The sequence below is a fragment of the Gobius niger genome, assembly GCF_951799975.1.
Source record: "Gobius niger genome assembly, chromosome: 19".
NCBI classification, from domain to species: Eukaryota; Metazoa; Chordata; class Actinopteri; order Gobiiformes; family Gobiidae; genus Gobius; species Gobius niger.
Genome location: NC_136870.1, coordinates 27,510,365 through 27,535,451, shown reverse-complemented (window position 1 = coordinate 27,535,451; position 25,087 = coordinate 27,510,365). Strand labels below are relative to the sequence as shown.

The following is a 25,087-nucleotide window of genomic DNA, read 5'->3' as shown; positions in this document are numbered from 1 at the left end:
TTAAAAACATTTGGAAGACTCGAGCTCGTGCCCGCCTGTTACTGACTGACTTTAGTTCAATGTTTAATTCACTACAACCACCTCTTTAAATGAGGAGGTTTGACTGAGCTCAGTGTTCACCCTCCAGATGCTACAACTCATCTCAGTCCACGGGTCAATGTGAACCACACTGTCAAACAGCAGACCTTTAACAGGAGCGCAGCCAGGTGACATCACAGCGTTCTAAAGGCCTATATTATTCAATGGCCGCTGGCTGCCCTGCTTTTTGACCACAAACGTGGGGGCCGCCATTGCTCCGCCGTTGCTGCAGTACCTCCATATCGCCGCTAGGCCCCCATTGAAAAGCATTGGACTTTAGACACGTTAAAAACTACTTTAAAGCCTGGTTTCAATATTTTCAAACCTAGACTAGGCTAGATCTTCCTCCTGAGATAACGCTGGGTTAATAACAATATATGAAACCAGGCTGGTTTTCGTAATATGAATTTTTGAAATCTCGTACTTAATGAGGCTCGGACTGTTAGCATTGGAGCAGCGCGAGCTACACGTCACGCAAGGGCCGAGTCTACGGTGAAGATCCCGCCCTTATGCCCTTTTTAGGAACAGGCTTCGTCAGGGCTGGGGAGGGGGAGCCTGTAAATCCGCCATGAATTGCCCCACGGCCGTGGTCATTATGGTAAACGGGGAGGAGTGAGCATAAGACGTCCATTTTTTTTTTACAGTCTATGATATTATTATATAGAGGAAAGAATATTTTGTTTTTGAGGACATTTTTGGTCTTGTACAGGGAGATCATGGACACAGTGACTGATATTAATGATATTTTTTTTAACTCATATATTTTCTTTCTAGCTACGACTTGTGAAAGTGTAATGCTGTTAATAGGAAAAACTGGTCCGATGACATCATCATATTCTAGAACCTGCAACCCAGCAATACACAGATGGATGTAAGAGTTTTTATCCAGGGAATCATATTTTTACATTTTCTGACGATTCCACAAGGAGGTGACCACAGGCTCGTGGTCATACATGATGTTCAGGTGACTGACATTAACTGACAGTAATATCATTGTTATAAACTCGGATCGGCTGAATCAACAGGATAACAACAACAACATTTACTTCCAGGTTGGTTTCGGGTCCTTATAAAACACGCTCACGCCTACTGTCCGAGCTGATTAAATAAAATAAACGCCTCCAACAGATATTTGTCACACCCCAAACAATGTGTTTTTAACGGCCACATTCACAACAATTCTGTGACTTCACTCTGAAAACTAAAACCCTCTGAAACTGAAACAACGTTTGTCACAACTGAATATAAACATAAATATTAAATAAAGTAAGAATATGAGGTTAGAAAAGTTAGAAAATGCCAGAAAAGCCTGATTTACCTTTTTCCCCGATGTTGCCGCTGTCTCTCACTGACGACGTCACATCACAACATCCGGTTCTAACCCCGTGACACTTCCGGCACATATCCGGTTAGCAACATTAGCATCAGCGTTAGCATCCAACGAGTTATTTTCGGCAAAAGGCGCGGTTATTTCTGTACTGTATTATTTTATCTGGACCTGTGTGGATGAACATGTAGAGGGAGGATCTACAGGTGATGTTTGATGGGATTTGGTGAAGATTTAAAGGTAAAAGTCGCGCACTTTGTAATGAATGTCATCGGTGTATTTGTGATTACTGTGTATTGCTGGTTATTAACGATGTAAACATGTCAACAATAGACTTTAACTCTCGGTTTACTTGTTATTTTATACACCTGCCTGTGGATGACAATTATTCATTCATAAACTGATGAGAGTTATTTGTTTTTCAGAGGCAAAACTAATGCATTTTTCTGGTATATTTCGAATGAATAAGAATTATCGCCTAAATTAATTGTTTTGCTTTACTGTTATTGTTTTACTTCTTATTTTAGCTTCTACTGATGTGTAATGTATGGACACAGTTCAAATACAGAATATAGTTTTCATGGAAGGGACTGAAGTGTTTTTAGGACAAAGCCTCCCCTGTGTTGTTGTTGTTGTGGGTTCTCTGGCATTTCTTAAACACAAGGAAACAGAAACAAGCGGAGCATTGTTCAAAGCCCAGGGAAGGGCACATTAGTACAACATTTACAAATCATTTTTCCTGCTCATTTATGTCAGTAATCACATCCACTGTTTCACAGTCGTTAATCTAACCACAGCCAGCGTCCACTAGGAACGCCGTATAGTCTCACTCACCACAATGACTCAATACATCAATAATTCCCTTGTCTCAAAGAAATTAACTACTTGATATGGAAGAGTATAATATGGTTACTCTGCCGATCACTAGACGGCACAGACACTCGAAAACGGTACATTATTTGTGGATAATAATGCATTTGTTAAAAAAAAAAAAAAACAATTAGGTGAGATTGGATAATTTCCCAAGGCACACCAGACAAAATCTCACGGCACACTAGTGTGCCACGGCAGAGTGGTTGAAAAACACTAGTGTAGAGAGCTGTGTGTGTACATGGAGGCGTCAGTGGACGTGTGTTAGAAGTTCTATGGTGGGGATTTATTTGTTTGTTTGTGTTGTCTGGTATAGTTTGTTTCCTTGTCTGTTCTGCTGTATCTGTTTTTGTGCTTTGTTTCTTTATTTGAGGACCTTCTTGTAAACAAGGTGGTGCTTCTCCAGTTTGGCTTTACCCCAGTCCAAAAGCTTCTGGAAAAAAGCTGTGAAAAAGGCAACAAAACTGAGACGAAAACAATGATGGAAATGTGACCCAAAAAAAGTGAGAAAACATTGACAAAAAAGTGACGAAAAATTGATGAAAAAGTGGCAAAAAATTGACATAAATGTGACACAAAAAAAAGACAAAATGGGACAAAAATTTGATTTAAAAAATGATTAAAAATGGACCCCAAAAAAATGCCCAAAAAAAATTACTAAAATTTGACTAAAATTCGACAAAAAAATTACAAAAAAATGACCAAAAAAAAGAAAAAAATGTGACAAAAGTGACAAAAAAAATTGACAAAAAAAAGTTACAAAAATGAGTTGAATACCCAACAAAAAAATGCTGGAAAAAAAATCTGATGACTTGAGGAAAAAGATCCTCTCGGTTCAGGCGGGAGTTAAGAGGTTAAGTAAAATGTTATGTTCCTTATTTACTGAAAAGTCACATGTTTTTGTGTCTCGTTCCTCTTTTGTTCTGCACTCGATCACAGCTTGACAGTTCCAGTGTATTTGTGGGATTTGTCTGTGAAACATCGCGTTGTTTCGCTGCAGTGGCATCATGGTGAGCGTGTCCTCCTCCTGGATTTGTCAAACCGAGGGCCCGTCTCTCTCCGACGTCCTCGTTTCTGTGGACGTTCAGAATGACGAGGATCCCAATGAGAACCATGAGCAGAACTGGTAAGAAAACCCTGTGATGTGAAGTGTGAGGAGGATACACTGCGGCCTCTTCTGTCTCCTCAGCGCTGCAGCTCCGGCCCTGTTGTCTCAGCCGGAGGAGGGCGCCCCCTGTGTGCTGTCTCTGAACTGCAGCCCCCCCTCGGCGATCGCGAGGCTGGAGCTGGTGAGCGAGGCGCGCACGGTGGAGGTTTACGACCAGCAAGGGGAGTACTGTGGGACTGTGAGAGGAGAGCGGGAGCAGAGCAGAGCCGCCGACAGGTACAACGCATTGTATTTGTTTTCAGATTTAAGATTTATGTTTTAGTTTTTAGTTTCAACTTTAGTGCACACTTTAAACATATAAGGACCTTTAAAGCCGCTCCAGCTGCTGCATTTGGCCAGACCAGAGAGGTTGCATTCCCACATTGCATCGTTAGACAGGGTGTCCGCGGGGTCTTAACCTCTTAACCCCCGCCTGAACCGAGAGGATCTTTTTCCTCACGTCATCTGATTTTTTTTTCATCATTTTTTTGTTGGGTGTTTAACTCATTTTTGTCACATTTTGTCATGTTTTGTCACATTTTGTCATTTTTTTGTCAATTTTTGTCATTATTTTGACATTTTATTGACATTTTTTTGTCATTTTTTTGTCCATTTTTTGTCATTTTTTTGTCCATTATTTGTCACATTTTTGTAATTTCTTTGTCACATTTTTGTCACATTTTTGTCAATTTTTTTGTCAATTTTTTATCAAAGTTTTGTCATTTTTTTGTCCATTTTTTTTTCATTTTTTTGTCCATTTTTTGTCCAATTTTTGTCACATTTTGTCATTTTTTTTGTCCAATTTTAGTCATTTTTTTGTCACATTTTTTTTCAAATTTTTGTTATTTTTTTTGTCAATTTTTTATCAAAGTTTTGTCAAATTTTGTCATTTTTTTGTCCCATTTTTGTCACATTTTGACATTTTATTGACATTTTATTGACATTTTTTTGTCAATTTTTTGTCATTTTTTTTGTCATTTTTTTGTCATTCTTTTGTCAATTTTTTGTCAATTTCTTGTGACATTTTTGTGACATTTTTGCCACTTTTTCATAAATTTTTCATCACTTTTTTGTCACATTTCCATCATTGTTTTCGTTTCAGTTTTGTTGCTTTTTCACAGCTTTTTTCCAGAAGCTTTTGGACTGGAGAAAATGTGCTCGGTTCAGGAGGGAGTTAAGGGGTTAAACAGTTGTAAAGTTTTGTGTTTTGTGTTGTTCTTTGCAAACAAGTGGAAAAGCTGCTTTTATTTTTAGAAACAGTGAATGTTTCCCAGCTCAAGTGTTACAAAGCATTTTAAATACAAAAACTAAACATCTGTTGTTTTCTTTCATTCAGTCGATAATTGTGAGTAATTGTAACAAACAAATAAGAAATCAGGGGGGTGAAAAAAACGTCAAAATATAGGGGGGAAAATGGAGAAAATATTGGGAAAATATATGGCAAAAAAAAATGGGGGGGAAATTGACAAATTTGGGGGAAAATCTGGAAATTATTGGGGGGAAAATTTTCAAAATATAGGGGGAAAAAATAGCTAAATCTGAGGGAAAAAATCTGGAAAATATTGGGAGGAAAAATGGGGGAAATGGGGAAAAAAAAAAAGTCAAAATATGGGGGGGATGGGGAAAATATATGGCAAAAATGGCAAAATGTTGAGGGAGAATTTAGAAAAAATAGGGAAAATATTGAGGGAAAGTATGAAAAAAATGGAAAAATAGCCAAATTTGTTGTGGGTTGTCGATGGTGCGATGAAAATAAAACTAAAATGCTGGACTGCAACAAAACTGGCGAAGTTTAATGAATGACGAAAAATAACCAAATACAATTGTGAGTAATTATTCAATCTCAATATTCTTATTATGGGATGAGGTCGTTAAAACTTGAACGGTTGTTAAAATGCCTAATGTGAAAAATGAAGTTCTTACATTTGTACGTCCCACTGTGAAATCATGAGCATTTTTCCTCCTCAGTTCAGACTCGGGGCCGTTCTACAGAAAGCAGCTGGTTCTCGATCAGCCGTCGTCCTCCTGCGAAGTCAAGGTTTGCCGTTATTATTTATTTTCTATCCCTGTTTTCGTGAAGTCGTCTCATCCGCCGCCGTCCTCTGCCTCAGCTGCTGTCTCTGTGCGGCCGGCGGTGCGTTCGAGTGCTCTCCGTCACTGTGGGACTGCAGACGGTGCGTTCGGGCGCCGCTGTAAACCCCAGCATCGACCTGCAGCAGGTGCAGACCATGATGGAGCAGATGGGCACCAGCCTGTCCCCGGGGGCGCAGCACCTCATGGACATGGTGCACTTCCAGCAGCAGGTGACAGGGGGGGGTGTAGTCCAGACTCTGTTTATTAACCTCTTAACTCCCGCCTGAACCGAGAGGATCTTTTTCCTCACGTCATCAGATTTTTTTTCCATCATTTTTTTTGTTGGGTATGCAACTCATTTTTGTAACTTTTTTGTCATATTTTTGTCACATTTTTTGGTCAAATTTTTGTTTTTTTGTCAAATTGTTGTCAATTTTTTGTCAAATTGTTGTCAATTTTTTGTCACTTTTTTTTGTCAAATTTTCGGATTTTTTGTCAAATTTTTATCACATTTTTGTCACATTTTTATCAAATTTTTTCATATTTTTTGTCAATTTTTTTGTATTTTTTTGTAATTTTTTTATCACATTTTTATCAAATTTTTGTCACATTTTTGTCAATTTTTTGTCACATTTTTTTGTCAAATTTTTGTTTTTTTTGTCAAATTTTTATCACATTTTTGTCAAATTTTTATCACATTTTTGTCAATTTTTTTGTCAAATTTTCGGTTTTTTTGTCAAATTTTTATCACATTTTTGTCACATTTTGTCACATTTTTTTGACAAATTTTCGTTTTTTTTTGTCAAATTTTTATCACATTTTAGTAATTTTTTTGTAATTTTTTTATCACATTTATGTCACATTTTTTGTCAATTTTTTGTATTTTTTTGTCAAATTTTTATCACATTTTTGTCATTTTTTTGTCACATTTTTGTCATTTTTTGTCACATTTTGTCACATTTTTGTCATTTTTTTGGTCAATTTTTTGTGACATTTTTGCTACTTTTTCATCAATTTTTCATCACTTTTTCATCAATGTTTTCTCGCTTTTTTGTCACATTTCCATCATTGTTTTCGTCTCAGTTTTTTTTTTTTCACAGCTGGAGAAAATGTGCTCGGTTCAGGTGGGAGTTAAGGGGTTAACAAAATAATTAATGAATAATAAATGAATAATAATGGACAGGGACAAACCCAGGAATAACGTTGTTTTCTTCGTTTCAGAACCAGACGTCGTCTCTGAGCTCCTTGTTCCCGATGTTGATGGGAGCGAGAGCCCTGTCCCTGCCCCAGACTCCGCCCCCACAGGTAAACCCCTCCCCCCTCACAGCTCCGCCTCCATCTTTAATCTGACTTCTTCCACTGAGAAAGAGTTCATAATGTGTTTTGTTTCAGTCTGAGTTCACGTCCTCCGCTCCCGACGCCTCGCCCAATCAGAACGGAGCGATGTCACACGACTCGGGCCCCGCCTCCTCAGACTCCACCTGCTCAGGTAGCGGCTTTTTATGGGTTTTCTCCCGTTTAGGGCGGGGCCACGTATCGAAATTACATGGATTTACACTATCAAGGTTATCTCCAGTGTGGGGAAAATTGTAACAAAAAAAAAAGAAATGGGGAGAAAAATATGGGGGGTGTAAAAATGTCAAAATATAGGGGAAAAAATGGGGAACACATTGTGAAAATATATGGCAAAATATTGGGGGGGGGGGTATGAAAAAATGGGGGGGAATAGCCAAATTTGGGAAAATATATGGAAATTATTGGGGGGGGGGAAATGGGGGAAAATGTCAAAATATAGGGGGAAAAATAGCTAAATTTGAGGGGAAAAATCTGGAAAATATTGGGAGAAAACATGGGGGAAATGGGAAAAAAAGTCATAATATATGGGGGAAATGGTTGGGAAATTATATAGCAAAAATGGCAAAATATGGGGGAAGTATGAAAAAAATGAGGGGCAAATAGCCAAATTTGGGAACAAATATGGAAATTATTGGGGGGGAAAAAAATTCAATTTTTTTTTCAAAATTGGCAAAAATAAATAAAAATATGGAAAATATTGGAAGAAAAAATGGAGGAAATGGGAAAAAAATTCAAAATATAGGTGAAAAAATGGGGAACACATTGGGAAAATATATGGCAAAATGGCAAGATATTGGGGGAGTATGAAAAAAATGGGGGGAAAATAGCCAAATTTGGGGAAAAATATGGAAATTATTGGGGGGGAAATGGGGAAAAATAGCAAACTTTTGGGGGGGAAAAATGGAAAATATTGGGAGAAAAAATGGGGGAAATGGGGAAAAAATGTCAAAATATAGGGGGGGTTATGGGGAAAAGATATGGCAAAAATGGTAAAATATTGGGGGGTGAGTATGAAAAATTGGGGGAAAATAGCCAAATTTGGGAAAAAATATGGAAATTGTTGGGGGGGGGGAATGGGGAAAAAATTTCAAAATATAGGGGGAAAAATATGGACAAAAATAGCCCAAAAAAATGAAATATTGGAAGAAAAAATGGGGGAAATGGGGAAAAAAAAGTCATAATATAGGAGGAAAATGGGTAAAAGATTGGGAAAATATGTGGCAAAAATGGCAAAATATTTGGGGGGGGGAGTATGAAAAAAATAGGGGGAAAATAGCCAAATTTGGGAAAAAATCTGGAAATTATTGGGGGGGGAAATAGGGGGAAAAATAGCTAAATTTGAGGAAAAAAATCTGGAAAATATTGGGAGAAAAAATGGGGGGAAATGGGGAAAAGATTGGGAAAATATGTGGCAAAAATGGCAAAATATTGAGGAGGAATTTAGAAAAAAAAATAATATTGAGGGGAAGTATGAAAAAATGGGGGAAAAATATGGAAATTATTGGGGGGGAAAAATAGGGGAAAACATTGGGAAAATATGTGGCAAAAATGGCAAAATATTGGGGTGGAAGTATGAAAAAATGGGGAAAAATTATCTAAATTTGCGGGGGGGGAAGTAAAATATTGTGAGAAAAAATGGGGGAAATGGGGAAAAAAGTCAAAATATAGGGGGAAAATGAGGAAACGATTGGGAAAATATATGGCAAAAATGGCAAAATATTGGGGGGAAAGTATGAAAAAAATGGGGGGAAAATAGCCAAATTTGGGAAAAAATATGGAAATTATTGGGGGGGAAATGGGAAAAATGTCAAAATATAGGGGGAAAAATAGCTAAATTTGAGGAAAAAAATCTGGAATATATTGGCAGAAAACATGGGGGAAATTTGAAAAAAGTCAAAATATAGGGGAAAATGGGGAAATGGTTGGGAAATTATATAGCAAAAATGGCAAAATATGGGGGAAGTATGAAAAAATGGGGGAAAAAAAGCCAAATGTGGGGAAAAAATATGGAAAATAATGGGAGAAAAAATGGGGGAAATTGGAAATAAGTCAAAATATAGGGGGAAAATGGGGAAAAGATTGGGAAAAATATGGCAAAAATGGCAAAATGTTGAGGGCGAATTTAGAAAAAAAAATAGGGAAAATATTGAGGGGAAGTATGAAAAAAATGGGGGAAAAATAGCCAAATTTGGGAAAAAATATGGAAGTTATTGGGGGGAAAATGGGGAAAAAATTTCAATATATGGGGGAAAAATAGCCAACCTTTTGGGGGAAAAAATGGAAAATATTGGGAGAAAAAATGGGGGGAAAATGGGAAAAAAAATGTCAAAATATATGGGGGGGGGGGAATGGGGAAAAGATATGGCAAAAATGGCAAAATATTGAGGAGGAATTTAGAAAAAATAGGGAAAAAATATTGAGGGGAAGTATGAAAAAAATGGGGGGGAAAATAGCTAAATTTGTCGTGTGTTGTCGATGGTGCGAAGAAAATAAAACCCAAAATGCTGGACTGCAACAAAACTGGCGAAAACCTAAATAACCAAATACAGAGAAGAACAAACCGAGGCTGACATAGACAATGAACTGACAAAGGACGTGGGAAACACATAAATACATGAGGTGAAACACATGAGGGCGGGGCCGGCAGGAAACACAAGGGAAGTAAAGCAAAAACACAAAACATCAAAACAAAACCCAGGACGAGCCCGACTGAAGCGACTCCGAGATCCCGGGTCGTCCTAAACGTCTGGATTTGTGATTTCCGTGTGGTTTTCAGACAGCAGCGACGCCCGCAGCCCCGTCAGCCCCGCCCACGTCTCCGAGATGATGTCGCAGCTGATGATGGGAGGGCGGGGCCGGGCTCTCGGCTCCGCCCCCGACCTGCTCCCCGTCCTGCAGAGCGTGTGCGGTCACGTGACGCAGCTCCGACACGACAACGCGGCGGCGCTGAAGGAGCTGAACGGCGGCTGGTCAGTGATAAAACGTCTGCTCTGTCCTGATGTTTCCAGTGTGGTTCAGAGTTTGCCTGTGACATTTTGAATCGTGGGGAGATCCTGCGGCGTTTGCTCCACATTCACGCGGCTGCACTGAGCGTCTTTTGTGTCGCTGATGAACAGTGTCTTTGTGGCGAGGCCGGTGCAGTGGGCGGAGCCTCCGAGTCAGGACGCTTCTGCTCAAACTCACACTTTTACTCTTTAACTCGTCTAGAGCACTCTCGTCTCCAGCACAGCGCGGCTTTAAGGTACTGTCGTGTTCGGGCCGGGGGTAAAGTGTCTGATCTGACGACATTAAGCTACATCAGGTCGATAATGAAAGGCTGTATGAAAGGGGGGGGCAGAGGGGGGGGGGGGGGGTGAACGCGAGCTTGTTGATGATATTTGCATGGCAACGATGAAGGCAGCTAAAAGACGGGACAACTACATCGGTCTATTTACTCCAAACACGTGTTTTGCGCAGTCTCTTACCCCTTGGCGCTGCTGCTGCTGCAGTGACTGCATTGTCTTGGTTGTTTCTGTTGGTCCTCTGGGGGCCCTGCTGGCTTGGCGGCCCCATATTGCTTTATTTTGAAAGTAAGTTTTAAAGGAACAGGCCACCGTTTTTCCATACTGAGATATGTTCTTACCTGAGCTGTGACGAGTTCTTTAGGACCTGTCTGATCTTCAGTCACGTAAACACAGCGCAGACGGCGTTAGCATTTAGCCTCTCCCTCTCTCCTCTATAGCTCCAAAACAGGTCAAGATAGAAGCTACCAAGCTCTTCCACGTTTTCCCTATTTAAATATGGTTACGTGAAGTGTTCCACTACAAAGTATAATTACACACAATTAAACAATGTGGATTTTCTAAGCGGATAAAAGGGGGGACTATATTGTAAGGCGTAATAATACCAGGAGTAGTTTGGCATCCGCGCAGTAATCTTCACTTTACTGTGCGGATGCCAAACTACTATAAGAGCTTATAAGAGCTTGGTAGCTTCTATCTTGACCTGGTTTGGAGCTATAGAGGAGAGAGGGAGAGGCTAAATGCTAACGCCGTCTGCGCTGTGTTTACGTGACTGAAGGCACGGGGGAAGATCAGACAGGTCCTAAAGAACTCGTCAAAGCTCAGGTAAGAACATATCTCAGTATGGAAAAACGGTGGCCTGTTCCTTTAAACCATATACAGTTTAACACTTCTTTATATGCGCTCTTGTTTGACCCTCAGTCCCTCTGCTGCCCGTGTCAGCTCCGCTCCTGCTCCTCGCCCTGAGCTGTGAGGAGACAGAGGCTCTAAAGACTAAACTTTAGTCAGGACTCCTGACTTTTTAGTCACATTCATACCGGGCAGATTCAGAGGAAACATTGTGTGAAAAAGGCCTCTTCTTTTTGCCCCTAAAGTCATCTCTAAAATCGACTGATGTGAAATATAAAGTGGGCCAAAGCTCGGGGAGAGTGGACTTATGTTGAGGTGCATTAAACCCGTACATACGGGGAGTGGACTGAACAATAATGTGCTCTCCTTCTTTGTTTATTTGGTGTTCGTGTTTGTTTTTTCACTACTCAAGGTGGTGGAACTCAGTTCCAGGGGTTTCTGATCCACTTTAACCTCTGGCCGTTTGTGTGCAGATGTTTGGGTGATTCAGATCTTACTCAGAGGAGCTGAACGTTTGATACTTCCTCCATGTTTATTGTTTATCTCAGACACATCTTTGCTTTGACTAATCCCATGAATCAGTTCAGTCTGACTCCACATCTCACGCTCAAACATCTAAACAAAGACACACTGGTTTATTACCTTTCCTGGTTCAGGGTCTCCTGTACTGTGGCTCCTGAACCTCCTGGTGTGAACGTTCCTCTGATTTAAACGTTCCTCTGGTGTGAACGTTCCTCTGGTGTGAACGTTCCTCTGTTTTCCAGTGAGCTGGACGCAGAGATGGAGCGGCGTCTGGAGCAGATGGAGCTGCGTTTGAAGGAGCACTTCGACAGGAGGATGGAGGCTCTGGAGCAGAAACTGGACTCTGTTTTGAACCTGGCTCTGACGAACCGGAATCTCCCAGTTCTAACCCCGAAGAACGTCGTGGAGGAGGAGAGGGCGGAGACCACGGTCACCACGGACTAAACCTGAGCCTGATGACTTCAATATTAACCAGCTACAAACACGACGAGGGAAGGAGCGAGTAAACGGACTAATATTTATGTAATGGAGTTTGTTTAAGCGACTAAAACGGTAAAAACAACCTTCACGTGGGCGGCAGGTGTGAAAACATGCTTTTTTTCTAGGGCCGTTTTCTCCAAGTGAGGCTTTTACTTTGAAAACATCCAAATAATGTAACTAAATGACAGATTGTAGGTTCAGCAGCTCCGTGACTGTGCTGCATCATGTCACAAACTGCACCATTTAGGAATTTTATTTTCTTAAATGGAGTCGGTGCAGCTACGAATACAAATGTGGTAACTATGATAACGGTCAAATGGTTTATGGTTTAACCCCTTAACTCCCGCCTGAACCGAGCGCATTTTTCTCCAGTTTGGCTTTACCCCAGGTGAGAAAATAGCAACGAAACTGAGACGAAAACAATGATGGAAATGTGACAAAAAAAATGAGAAAACATTGATGAAAAAGTGGCAAAAATGTCACAAGAAATTGACAAAAAAATGAAAAAAAGCAGGGGAAAAATGACCAAAATGTGACAAAATGTGAAAAAAAAATTTATAAAAATTTGAGCAAAAAATGACCAAAATGTAAAAAAAAAAAGACAAAAATTTGATAAAAAATTGATGAAAAAATGACAAAAAATTGACAAAAAAGTGACAAAAATTGGATTAAAAATTGACAAAAAAATGACAAAACTGTGATAAAAATGTGACAAAAAATGACAAAAAAAATGACAAAAAAATGACAAAAATGTGAGAAAACATTGACAAAAAAGTGACAAAAAATTGATGAAAAAGTGGCAAAAAAGTGACAAAAAATTGACAAAAAAGTGACAAAAAATTTACAAAAAAATGACAAAACTGTGATGAAAATTTGACAAAAAATGACCAAAAAAATGACCAAAAAATGACAAAAATGTGACAAAAATGAGTTGAATACCCAACAAAAAAATGAGATGACGTGAGGAAAAAGATCCTCTCGGTTCAGGCGGGAGTTAAGAGGTTAATGAGGGAGTGACATAATAACATGATGCAAAGCTTCAAAAAGTCGATTTTGCATAATACCCCCCTTTAATGTAAGAATCCTAATGTGGTAACTATGGTAACGGTCAAATGTTTTCTGGTTAATATCTCTGTAACGGCTGTATTTATCCACACGAAACAAAAACGGTCACAAAGTCCAGCGAGACAATATTCAGATTTCAATTTTTGCAAACCAGCAGAAATATTGACTTGAATTGAGGAAATGTATCTCGTTTTGAGCGGTTTTCACTCATTTAAACGTTTTTCCTTTGCTCATTTGAGGACATTTCAGACTAAATCTCTCCTGAAATAAGAAACTAAAACTGCCAATGGGATAAGACCAGTTTTCTGACCCCATTGGCAAAGAAAATGACCCGAAATAAGGACGAAATGTATTGAAATGAGTCAGAAACGTCTCAGAACAAGGGAAATAATCTGGGTCAAATGCTCAACTAAATCTCCAATTTGGATTATTATGCTCGAATTCAGACATTTAACCCCTTAACTCCCACCTGAACCGAGCACATTTTCTCCAGTTTGGCTTTACCCCAATCCAAAAGCTTCTGGGAAAAAGTGTGAAAATAGCAACGAAACTGAGACAAAAACAATGATGGAAATGTGACGGAAAATTTATGAAAAAGTGGCAAAAATGTCACAAGAAATTGACAAAAAATTAACAAAAATGTGACAAAAAAAGGACAAAAATTTGATGAAAAAATTTATGAAAAAATGAAAAAAATCTGACAAAAAATGACAAAAATGACAAAAAAAGTACAAAAATGTGATAAAAATTTGACTTTTTTTTTCTTTTCTTTAAAGGACCAAAAAAAAGACAAAAAATGTGACTAAAATGTGATAAAAAATTGACGAAAAAATGACAAAAAAGTTACAAAAATGAGTTAAATCCCCAACAAAAAAATGATGGAAAAAAAATCTGATGACGTGAGGAAAAAGATCCTCTCGGTTCAGGCGGGAGTTAAGAGGTTAAACTACTTTTTGCAGTGTAAGCCCCTTCTCCCCCCAAAAAATACCCACATTTTTCCCTGTTTCCCTTATTTTTTTACATATATATGTATATTTTAATTCCCATTTGTTTTGATACTGATATTTTCTTTCTTTTTTCTTTTTTTCCACAATATTTCCCCCCATTTTTCCCCTCATTTTTACCACTTCTTCTCCCAATTATTTTACCATTTTTTTCCTATTTTCCCCCAATTTTTTCATTATTTCCCCTTTTTTTTCTTTCTTCATTTGTGCCCTATTTCTTCATCTTTTCCTCATTTCCTGACATTGGAGATCACCTCAGTATTGCACGTTTCTCCCGTGTATCTTTGTGGACTTTGTGTTTGTCCCGGTTTAAACCTGTTCCTGTCGTTACTGTACTTTCTTAATCCGTGTGGAGTGAAAACGTTTTCACTCAAACGGATCCAAATGGTTTCAGTCGGGTCTGAGTCACAAAACAATAAAGTGTAACATGAAACGTATTAAACTCGAAGTGAAAACAGAACAGACTTTGTGACTTTTTCCAACTTTGAATCCGAGCTGAAGTTTCTGATTATGTGAGAGTCGCTTTGAGTTAATGGAGGAGTTACAAAAGGTCAGACTGTTTTACTGCTTAACCTCTTAACTCCCGCCTGAACTGAGAGCGTTTTCTCCAGTTCAGCTTTACCCAAATCCTGTAGGCCAGTGTAACGCCTCATTTGAAAGCTAAGACCTACAAAACTCATCTAAATGGATCTTTTTCCTCACGTCATCAGATTTTTTTCCATCTTTTTTGGGGGGGTTTCAACTCATTTTGTAACTTTTTTGTCTTTTTTTTGTGTCATTTTCCTCCTTTTTTTTTCATTTTTAGGGGCTTTTTTTGTCACATTTTTGGTCATTTTCTTGTCCATTTTTTGGGGCTTTTTTTGTCACATTTTTGGTCATTTTTTTGTGTTTTTTTGGTCAATTTTTTGTCTTTTTTTGGGCATTTTTTGTCACATTTTTTGTCATTTTTTTCCATTTTTGGGGCTTTTTTTGTCACATTTTTGGTCATTTTTTTGTGTGTTTTTTTGTCAATTTTTTGTCGTTTTTTTGGTCATTTTTTTGTCACATTTTGGTCACATTTTTTGTCATTTTTTGGGGCTTTTTTTTGTGTCAATTTTTTGCCTTTTTTTGTTGCTTTTTTGTATTTTTTGGTAATTTTTTGTCACATTTTTGGTCATTTTTTTGTCTTTTTTTTTGTCAATTTTTTGTCTTTTTTGGGGCATTTTTTTGTCAAATTTTTTGTCGGTTTTTTTGTCATTTTTTGTCATTTTTTTTAGTTTTTTGTCACATTTTTGTTACATTTTTGTCTAAGTTTTCTCACTTTTTTGTCACATCTCCATCATTGTTTTCGTCTGAGTTCTGTCACTATTTTCACAGCTTTTTCCCAGAATCTTTTGGATTGGGGTAAAGCCAAACTGGAGAAAATGTGCTCGGTTCAGGTGGGAGTTAAGGGGTTAAAACAGAGTGTTGTAGCATCAACTTTCACATTTTTTCAGCAAAGGTCATTGACGTCAACAAAGGTTCATGTCAAACATTAACTTATAAAAGAATTGATGCTGAACTGACACTTTCAAAATGATCTAATGTGGCATTTTCTTTGGGTTAATGAACGAATGAGGTAAAGTCACTGTAAAACTTGTTTACATTTTGCACTATAGATACTTTACTTTGTTCAACTAAAATAGCATATAGCATGGCATTTGCATAGATAGAATTAAATGCAAATATAAAAGAATATAGCCGTGTTTGACCCACAGGCACTTTTTCATTCGGGCCCCCGGAGACAAAAAGTCTGGACCCCCCTGATTCAGAGGCTCAAAAACACCCGTTACGATGTGTTTTAAACTCCACTTCTGGACAGAGCGAGCTAACATTCGCTAAGAGGGCGGGGCTTCTGCGAAAGGTCAGTCGTGTTAACCATGTTTTGCACTTAAAGCTTGTCGGGAAAAGCTCTGAAACACATTCAGTTCCAGTTCTGGCTCCGAGCGTGTGCATGTTTTCGCTCAAAAGTTTCCCGTAGAGTCCAATTTGCTTTTGAATATGGACGTTTCCTGTTATTCACTTTGGAATCGTCCGAGTTCTCGTGTTTGTGCCACAATAATCCCAGTGTTTGGACGTTAAAATGGCCTTAAATGTGACCACAAACCTCTCCCTGATCTTTGAATAACAGAATCCTCCTCCCCCTGCCTGGACCTGACCCGGGTTCTGCTGCCGGGTCTGACTCACTCCAGGGGCCGGACTGGGACTGAAAAACAGCCCTGGACTCTGGACAGCCTGGCCCAAACCTCTGACCCCCCGCCTTAACCGAGAGCATTTTCTTCAGTTCGGCTTTGCCCAAATCTAAAAGCTTCTTGACTGGAGAGCAACACTGTAACATCTCATTTGAAAGGTGAAATCTAGAAAAGTGATGGTAATTTTTTGTCACGTTGTCCGAGCTCATTTTCTCCAGTTTGGCTTTACCCCAATACAAAAGCTTCTGGGAAAAAAGCTGTGAAAATAGCAACAAAACTGAGATGAAAACAATGATGGAAATGTGGCAAAAAAGTGACGAAAAATGACAAAAATGTCACGAAAAATTTACGAAAATGTGATAAAAATTTGACAAAAATGGACGAAAAAGTGACAGAAATTTGACAAAAAAATGACAAAAATGTGAAAAAAGTGACAAAACATTTACAAAAAAGTGACGAAACATTGATGAAAAAAAGACAAAAAAATGATGAAAATTGACAAAAATGTGATAAAAATTTGACAAAAATCGACGAAAAAATGACAGAAATTTGACGAAAAAATGACCATAAAATGACCATAAAATGACCAAAAAAATGACCATAAAATGACCAAAAAAATGACCATAAAATGACCAAAAAATGACAAAAAAGTGATGAAAAATGTATGAAAAAAAGACAAAAAATTGACCAAAAAATGATAAAAAATGACAAAAATGTGACAAAAAATTGATTAAAAAAATGACAAAAATGTGACAAAAATCTGATAAAAAAAAGACAAAAATGTGTAAAAAGTGACAAAACATTTACAAAAAAGTGACAAAAAAATGACAGAAATTTGACCATAAAATGACCATAAAATGACCATAAAATGACCAAAAAATGACCAAAAAATGACCAAAAAAGTGACGAAAAATTGATGAAAAAAAGACAAAAATTTGACCAAAAAATGACTTAAAAATGACAAAAATGTGATTAAAAAATTGACGAAAAAATTGACAAAAATGTGACAAAAATGACACTGGAAAAATTGTCAAAAAAGTGACAAAACATTTACCAAAAAGTGACGAAAAATTGATGAAAAAAAGACAAAAATTTGACCAAAAAATGACATAAAAATGACAAAAATGTCACAAAAATGTCACGAAAAATATACAAAAAATATCACATAAAATTGACGAAAATTGACAAAAATGTGATAAAAACTTGACAAAAATTGACGAAAAAATGACAGAAATTTGACCAAAAAATGACCATAAAATGACCATAAAATGACCATAAAATGACCATAAAATGACCATAAAATGACCAAAAAAGGACCAAAAAAAGGACCAAAAAAGGACCAAAAAATGACCATAAAATGACAAAAAAATGACCATAAAATGACAAAAAAATGACCATAAAATGACAAAAAAATGACCATAAAATGACAAAAAAATGACCATAAAATGACAAAAAAATGACAAAAATATGAAAAAAGTGACAAAACATTTACAAAAAAGTGACGAGAAATTGATGAAAAAAAGACAAAAAATTGACCAAAAAATGACATAAAAATGACAAAAATGTCACGAAAAATTGACAAAAATGTGATAAAAATTTGACAAAAAATGACGAAAAAATGACCATAAAATGACCAAAAAATTACCAAAAAATGACCATAAAATGACCATAAAATGACCATAAAATGACCATAGAATGACCATAAAATGACCAAAAAGTAACAAAAATGTGAAAAAAGTGACAAAACATTTACAAAAAAGTGACGAAAAATGGATGAAAAAAAGACAAAAATTTGACCAAAAAATGACCCAAAAAATTGACAAAAATGTGACAATAATCTGATAAAAAAAAATGGAGGAAAAAATGACAAAAATGTGAAAAAAGTGACAAAAAAATGACAAAAAAGTTGAATACCCAACAAAAAAATGATGGGAAAAGAATGTGATGACGTGAGGAAGAAGCTCCTCTCGGTTCAGGCGGGAGTTAAGAGGTTAAGCTTTTAGATTTGGGCAGAGCTCAGTTTCGCCCGGGGGGTGAGGGTACAGTAAAGTGAGAGGCCCAGACCGGTGGCCCTCGAGCCAGTGGCCCTTCTGTGCTCTTCCAGAATACAGGACATATGGCCAGTCCGCCCCTGACTCACTCCGTTATAAACACATGTGCTCCGGATCCAGGTCCAGTCCCGGGTTTGGCCTCGGACCCGGAGGTGATTCAGCCTCGACGGGAAACGCAGACTTTGATCTTTATTATGGTCGGAATAAATCTGCAAAGTCAACGTCTGTGAGTCACGGCCGAAGCATCGAAACACACTCGTACTGAAGGATTTAAAGAGCAAATTCAGTTCAATAACAACAAACTCTGCAGACTTGGTCCTCCAGTCACTTCTTCTCTGTTTCTGTTTCTTCTTCGTGTGACCTTTGACCTGCCTATATTAAGGGTTTGACCGTGGCTGCCTCAGAACTCTTGTAATCCAGCGTTTTAAATATGTTTTTCTTTACTTGATTTTGCCTTTATTTTTATCAATCTCATCAACCGAAAAGAAAGCTGAACCCCTGACTTGACATTAGAGGTAAATGAAACAACTAAACATACTTTAAAGGGACTATATGGAGTTTAAAAATGCTAAAATGAAGTATTTTCCTCCCCCTACATGTTTCAAAAATGTCCTAATGTGTAGAATGAGCTCAGACCTGCCTCTAAAATCCTGCACTGTCACTCATGCACGAGCTTAATATAGAAGCTGCAGTTACACGTAAGACCTGAGGTGGCAGTAGTGAGTATAAAATGGCTAACTTGCATCTAGCCCCTTTAAACTACTTACAGGACGAGTCTTGAGCTAGTTTTAGTTTGTGTTAGCCGCGTTAGCCTCAAGACAAAAACATCCCCCGTTATGAACACGGAGGTTTCGTCTCATGTAATGTTTTTAACCCAACTTTTACTCGCTGTCTTTTACCAAATCTTGAGCTTTCGCTTCATTTCTGTGAGACCTGCGAGTTTTTAGAGAGAGCGGACAGGAAGGACAGCGCCTGGTTTACTGTCCAAGCGGAGATCACGTGGGGTCACTGTGCATAGAGCGCATTGCAGAGCGGGACAAGACTAGGAGGGCCGGCTCCGTCCTCTGCTGCCCCCTGGGGGACAGGAGGGCGTTAGCCAAGCTCACCTCCATCATGGACAACACCTCCACCCACTGCACGGGGCTGTAGAGGAGCTGAGCAGCTCTTTCAGTGGCAGACTGAGACACCCTCAGGTCCTTCATCCCCACTGCTGTCAGACTGAACAACAAGACTGTGAAGTAACATGTGCAATAACCTCTGTATCAGCGTGTTACGGCCCCTCCAGGCTCCCTCCTTTTTGTATATTTTTGTTTGTGTGGCCTAAACACAAACAGGTAGATAACGAGTTTAACATAACTTAAACTGAGGTTGACGGGCCGTGGTTTGTTTTTTGTATGTTGCCAATGTTTGGATTTGTGTATTTCCACTCACTGCAAATGAATTTCCCCACGGGGACCAGTGATAATTTTGACGACATATTTTAATTTAGTTTTAGTCTTTTGACTAAAATTTAATTTAATTTTAGTCGTGATTTAGTCAAAAAAACCTTTTCAATTTTAGTCTAGTTTTAGTCGACTAAAACTAAGACTAATTCAGTGGACTTTGCATTGATAATCTTCATTATAATCATATTTAATGTTGTTCCTCTGCTTCATGGAGCTGCTCCACATGAACAAAGCTCAGAGCTGATCATTTGGCAGAGGATTTACATGATCTGAGGCTCTTTCAGACGCTCAATACAAGTTTGGATGATTTTAGTCTCTCCTTTTCATTTTTATTTAGTCTTATTTTAGTCGAATAAAATATCTGGACATTTTAGTCACAGTTTTAGTCTCATGAGAAACTTTTAATTTAGTTTTAGTCCAATTTTAGTCACAAAAATATCACTTTGACTAAAATTAAGACTAAATATTTTAGTCGACGAAATTAACACTGATGGGGACGATACATTTCTACTACTACTACTACTGTCCTTTCCCTCCATGAAAACCTGGCTGTGAGAGCTCAGGCCTGTGATTGGAGGACTTGTTTCAGGCTTGGTTCTGGTTGGCTGCTCGTTCTTGGTCCTGATTGGTGCGGTATCGGAACCCCTGGCCCCCGATCACCCACCTGCTGCAGCCACGCCTAAAAAAGGCAACACCCAAGACTCCCAGGGCAAACAGGTCTTATAGGTGACGGGTCAGACAAAGAGCGGTTCAGAAGCCCCTTATGAGAGACCAACAGGCCCGGTTAGAACCATGAGGCCGTCCTTCTGTGGACCCACCACCTGCAGGGGGCGCCATACGGGCTGGTGCAGCTCCAACAGCTCCCACGACCCGGCAACGGACACATGGAAGAATATGGATGGATGAATGAAAGAATGTATGAAGGTAACTTTTTTTTAAACTGGAGATAATTGTAATTGCAGGTGTAAATACTGTAAACATTACCTCTGAATGTTTTTTGAGGTGATCCTTTTGCCGGTGCTGTGTTTTATATTGTGAACGGACTCAGTAAGATTCTCATTGTCCACTGTGTAAACCTGCTGTGTTGTGTAATGTCCCTGTCAGATACATAAATAAAAAAGGTAAAGACCCCTGATAGGCTCTCCAGTCAGTCAGCTTTGAGATTTGGTTCTGCGTAATTGTAGAAAATAACTCTAACCCAAAGGAGTCAGTTAACATGTAGTTATTATTTTATATGTAACTATAAACTTTGGATTGCCTTATGTATGGATTGTGCTTCACAAATAAACCTGCCTTGCCTAATCACATTGTTTTCATGGATCTCCTGTATATATGTCGGCGCAGCGCCCCCCGCAGGCGCCCCGAGGAGCTGCGTTACAGAGCCAGTGTTAACCTCTTAACTCCCACCTGAACGTGTTTTCTCCAAATTCTCCCAATCTAAAAGCTTCTTCAAAACAGAGGCAAAAAACGAGAAGAAAATGATGATGTAAACGCAAAAAAGTGACCAAAAAAAGCGACAAAAATGACAAAAACTCAACAACAAAGTGACAAAAATACAGCAAAAAAACAAAACAAAAACAGAAAAAATCCAGCAAAAAAAAAAGACAAAAAAACAGCAAAAAATGACAAAAATCAAGCAAAAAAAAAGCAAAAAATCCAGCAGAAAAAAGAAAAAAATCCAGAAAAAAGTGACAAAAGAGCAGCAAAAAAGTCATAAAAAAGTGACAAAAACACAAAAGGGAAATAAAAAGTGAATGCAAGTGAAAAGAATGCATTTGGTCTGGGCGGGTGGTAAGAGGTTAACTCTCACCTGAACCGAGCACATTTTCTCCAGTTTGGCTTTACCCCAATCCAAAAGCTTCTGGAAAAAAGCTGCGAAAATAGCAACAAAACTGAGACGAAAACAATGATGGAAATGTGACAAAAAAGTGAGAAAACTTTGGCAAAAAAGTGACAAAAAATTGATGAAAAAGTGACAAAAATGTGATTAAAAAAATGACGAAAAAATGAAAAAAAAATGAAAAAAATGTGACAAAAATGTGATAAAAACATACGAAAAAAATGACAAATGTGATAAAAATTTGACAAAGAAATTACTCAAATTTGACCAAAAAATGACAAAAAATGATGGAAAAAGTGCCAAAAATGTCACAAAAAATTGACAAAAAACGTGACAAAAAAATGACAAAAAATTGATCAAAAAAGACAACAAAAAAATTACAAAAAATTGACAAAAATGTGATAAAAATTTCACAAAAAATGTACAAAAAAAATGACCAAAAATGTCACAAAAATGAAGAAAAAACATTACAAAAAAGTTACAAAAATGAGTTGAAACCCCCCCAAAAAAAATGATGGGAAAAAAAATCTGATGACGTGAGAAAAAAGATCCATTCAGATGAGTTATGTAGATCTTCGGCGTCACACTGGCCGACAGGATTTGGGTAAAGCTGAACTGGAGAAAACGCTCTCGGTTCAGGCGGGAGTTAAGAGGTTAAAGCTGTGCTGATGCTGCAGTGAAGGAATGTGGCCCGGCCTGATCTGATGAGCTCACGCTTTTATATAAGACCCAGAACTCGCCCCCGAATCAACATCCACATAAATGTTTGGTTTCTCCGACGACGGCCGCCGAGGAATCAGCCCCGACTTCCCACGAGCCAAAGAGCGGGAAGTCCAGGAAACCGGATCAGAACCGGATCCACATGTTCTGGATGTTCTAGCCACTTTTAAGGCCTTCACTTTGGGCACGATCCTTTAATGGAGACGCCGTTAAAGTCTCTTCGTCTGTGTGTTTCCAAATCACCCGAATGAAGAAGCGACTCCTCTTTCTTTTTTTTACAAAACAACTTTATTCCACTTGAACAAATAAACTTTACAGATCCGTCTGAGCCGCGGGCAGAGTTACATCTGCTGACAGAGGGCTCGGAAATAAATACCAGACTTCAGTGTCGACTCAGGCCACGCCCACAACGCGGCGGCCGATGGAGTGAAAGACATTATGGACCTGCTTTATCAGGGTGGTTTAAGGCGGCAGGTGAACAGGGTCAAATGTTCTGTCTCGTGTTTCACATCAGAAAAAGGCGTTTGCTTCAAATGTATAAAACTTACTGATATAAGAGCTTTGAGCCCAGTGTAGGTGAGGAAGTGCTTTACAAAGAGAGACCAGTTACCACTTATATTTTCAATGATAAATGAAAAAAAACCTTCAGTTTGTTTTTAAAGGTGCATTACGCAACTTTTTATGTTTATATTTGCCCGTACTTGACTTTTAAGTGACCCAGCGGCTGTGTTGAGCAGTCAGTGGCCTCTAGGGGGCACTAGGGGACAGTTTCCCCACGTGACGTCTTCCTGGACAGTGAGACGCTGGACTTCCTGTTGCTGATCGTTTACGTTCACAATTAGCAGGTCCCACACAAATATAGAGAAGCTCAGGATCTGGTTAACGACGAGTGACTGATGGAGTCACAGAAACGTGTTACAAACATCATGTATATGATACTTAATTTATCTGTAGTCTGTTCATCACTATTCACATGGTGTCTCCTGTCTTACTCCCCCGGAGGAACCTGCCTTCTGGAATCTGAGGACTGGACGGTCTGTGATCTTGGCCCGTCTGGTGAGGGATCCTTCGGCCCTGGGTCTCTATAGCCTGTCCGTCCATGGGAGTGGATCTCTCCTTCTGTGGTTCTCCCCAAGGTTTCTCTTTTCTCCTGCCGGGTTTTTGAGTTTTTCCTTGCCGTGCTGGAGAGTCTAAGGACGGGGGACGCCCACGCCGCTCGTCGCTGCCTCCTATTGGACATTATATTTGCCTGGATTCACCTGAACTTTTAATTGTCATATTTATTGCTCTGTTTTATTGCCTTGATGTTTGGTGCAGCTGTGAGGCCACTTCTGTTGTGATATCGGGCTAAACAAAACCATTAAACTTGAAACTTGAAACTTGAATCATGTTCACTGTGAATCCAGCCCTAAAGGAAACGCCAGCGGTCGTGAGGGGCGGAGCTTTATCTTAGAGCTAAAGGCTAGTGTTGAAAAATGACATGTAACAAGTAAATATTATTTAAACTACTAACAGGACGATTCTTTTTTGCGCAGGCTCGTTCAAAACTTTGCGCTAGTTTTATTTTGTGTTAGCCACGTTAGCCGCGTTAGCTTCAAGACGAAAACATCCACCGTTATGAACACGGAGTTTCCTCCAGTGAAGTCGTTGCGTCTCATGTAATATTTAAAACCTGCTCCGTCACATCTTAACTTTTACTCGCTGTCCTTTACCAGATCTTGAGCTATCGCTTCATTTCTGTGGGACCTGCTCGTTTTTAATGGGAAGAGAGAGCGGACAGGAAGGACAGCGTCTGGTTTACTGTCCAGGCGGAATCACGTGGGGTCACTGTGCATAGAGTCCATTGTTTGGGGTTTCTGGTTGGCTTTCTGATGGAACTGTCTCCATGGTAACGCATAAATTCCATCCAGAAACACCGGAGGCCACTGGGAGGAAAAGTAAAGGTGTCGAACTGACCTCTCAATACGGCCACTGGGTCACTGAGAAGTCAAATACACACAATATACACATACATATATACATATACACATACACACACCGTGTTCCAAACTATTATGCAAACGATTCTCGAATTCTCTGATTTTCTAAACTGTCGGCTCAAATGAGCGTCAGCATAATTTTCAAGTCTTCAACTGTTAGAGGATCAGTTGAATGTGATTGAAAAAACCTCCCAGTGAAAACAGTATTTGTTTCAAGAATAGATATAGTGAAAAACTCAAAATCTGCTGTTCCAAATGATTATGCAACTCATCGTTTCACCACACCTTAAAGCTTGTAATGAACTGAAAATGGTCATTTGTTGTATTTGTAGCATTAGGTCATATTTACTGAAATCAAAAGCTATTTCAATAAAAAAAAAAAAAGAGGCACCAGCAGCTTCAAATACCTGTTTGCTGCTTTGTAGCATCTGTTCTCTTAATCTGATGTGTTTGTCTGGCAGAAACCGTCCTCATTGTGCCTTTAGCTGTCTGAATCATCCACAAATCTCTTATCAGTTTGATGATTACGCTTCATCTTTCATGAAATATCGAAGGTTTTCAGACCGAGACCAAGACATTAAACTGTTTCACACTTTTCATCAGCAGAGATCCTTTTTCTGTCCCTTATTGCTTGAAAATGTTGATCTGCTTAATAATGTGGAACGTCCTTTTTGACACTGAAAGACAATTTGCATAATCATTTGTAACACTGTGTTTGTATTTTGGGGTCGGGCGTTTATGAGCCTTTTGCTTCGGCCAATTCCTTTAAAACAGATTAACTGCTCGAGTA

At 38.7% G+C, this 25,087-nt stretch overlaps 1 protein-coding gene across 1 annotated transcript; it reads left to right on the top strand.

Annotated features, from left to right (window-relative positions):
* Positions 1–1,482: 1,482 nt before the first annotated feature.
* On the top strand, positions 1,483–11,962 carry cUnh10orf88 (chromosome Un C10orf88 homolog). The gene is made up of 9 exons (XM_079577344.1): positions 1,483–1,645; positions 3,276–3,401; positions 3,465–3,659; positions 5,391–5,460; positions 5,534–5,725; positions 6,717–6,800; positions 6,888–6,984; positions 9,628–9,820; positions 11,746–11,962. The coding sequence occupies exons 2-9, from the start codon at positions 3,283–3,285 to the stop codon at positions 11,945–11,947; spliced, it is 1,152 nt and encodes a 383-aa protein (XP_079433470.1). The 5' UTR covers positions 1,483–1,645; positions 3,276–3,282; the 3' UTR covers positions 11,948–11,962.
* Positions 11,963–25,087: the final 13,125 nt, after the last annotated feature.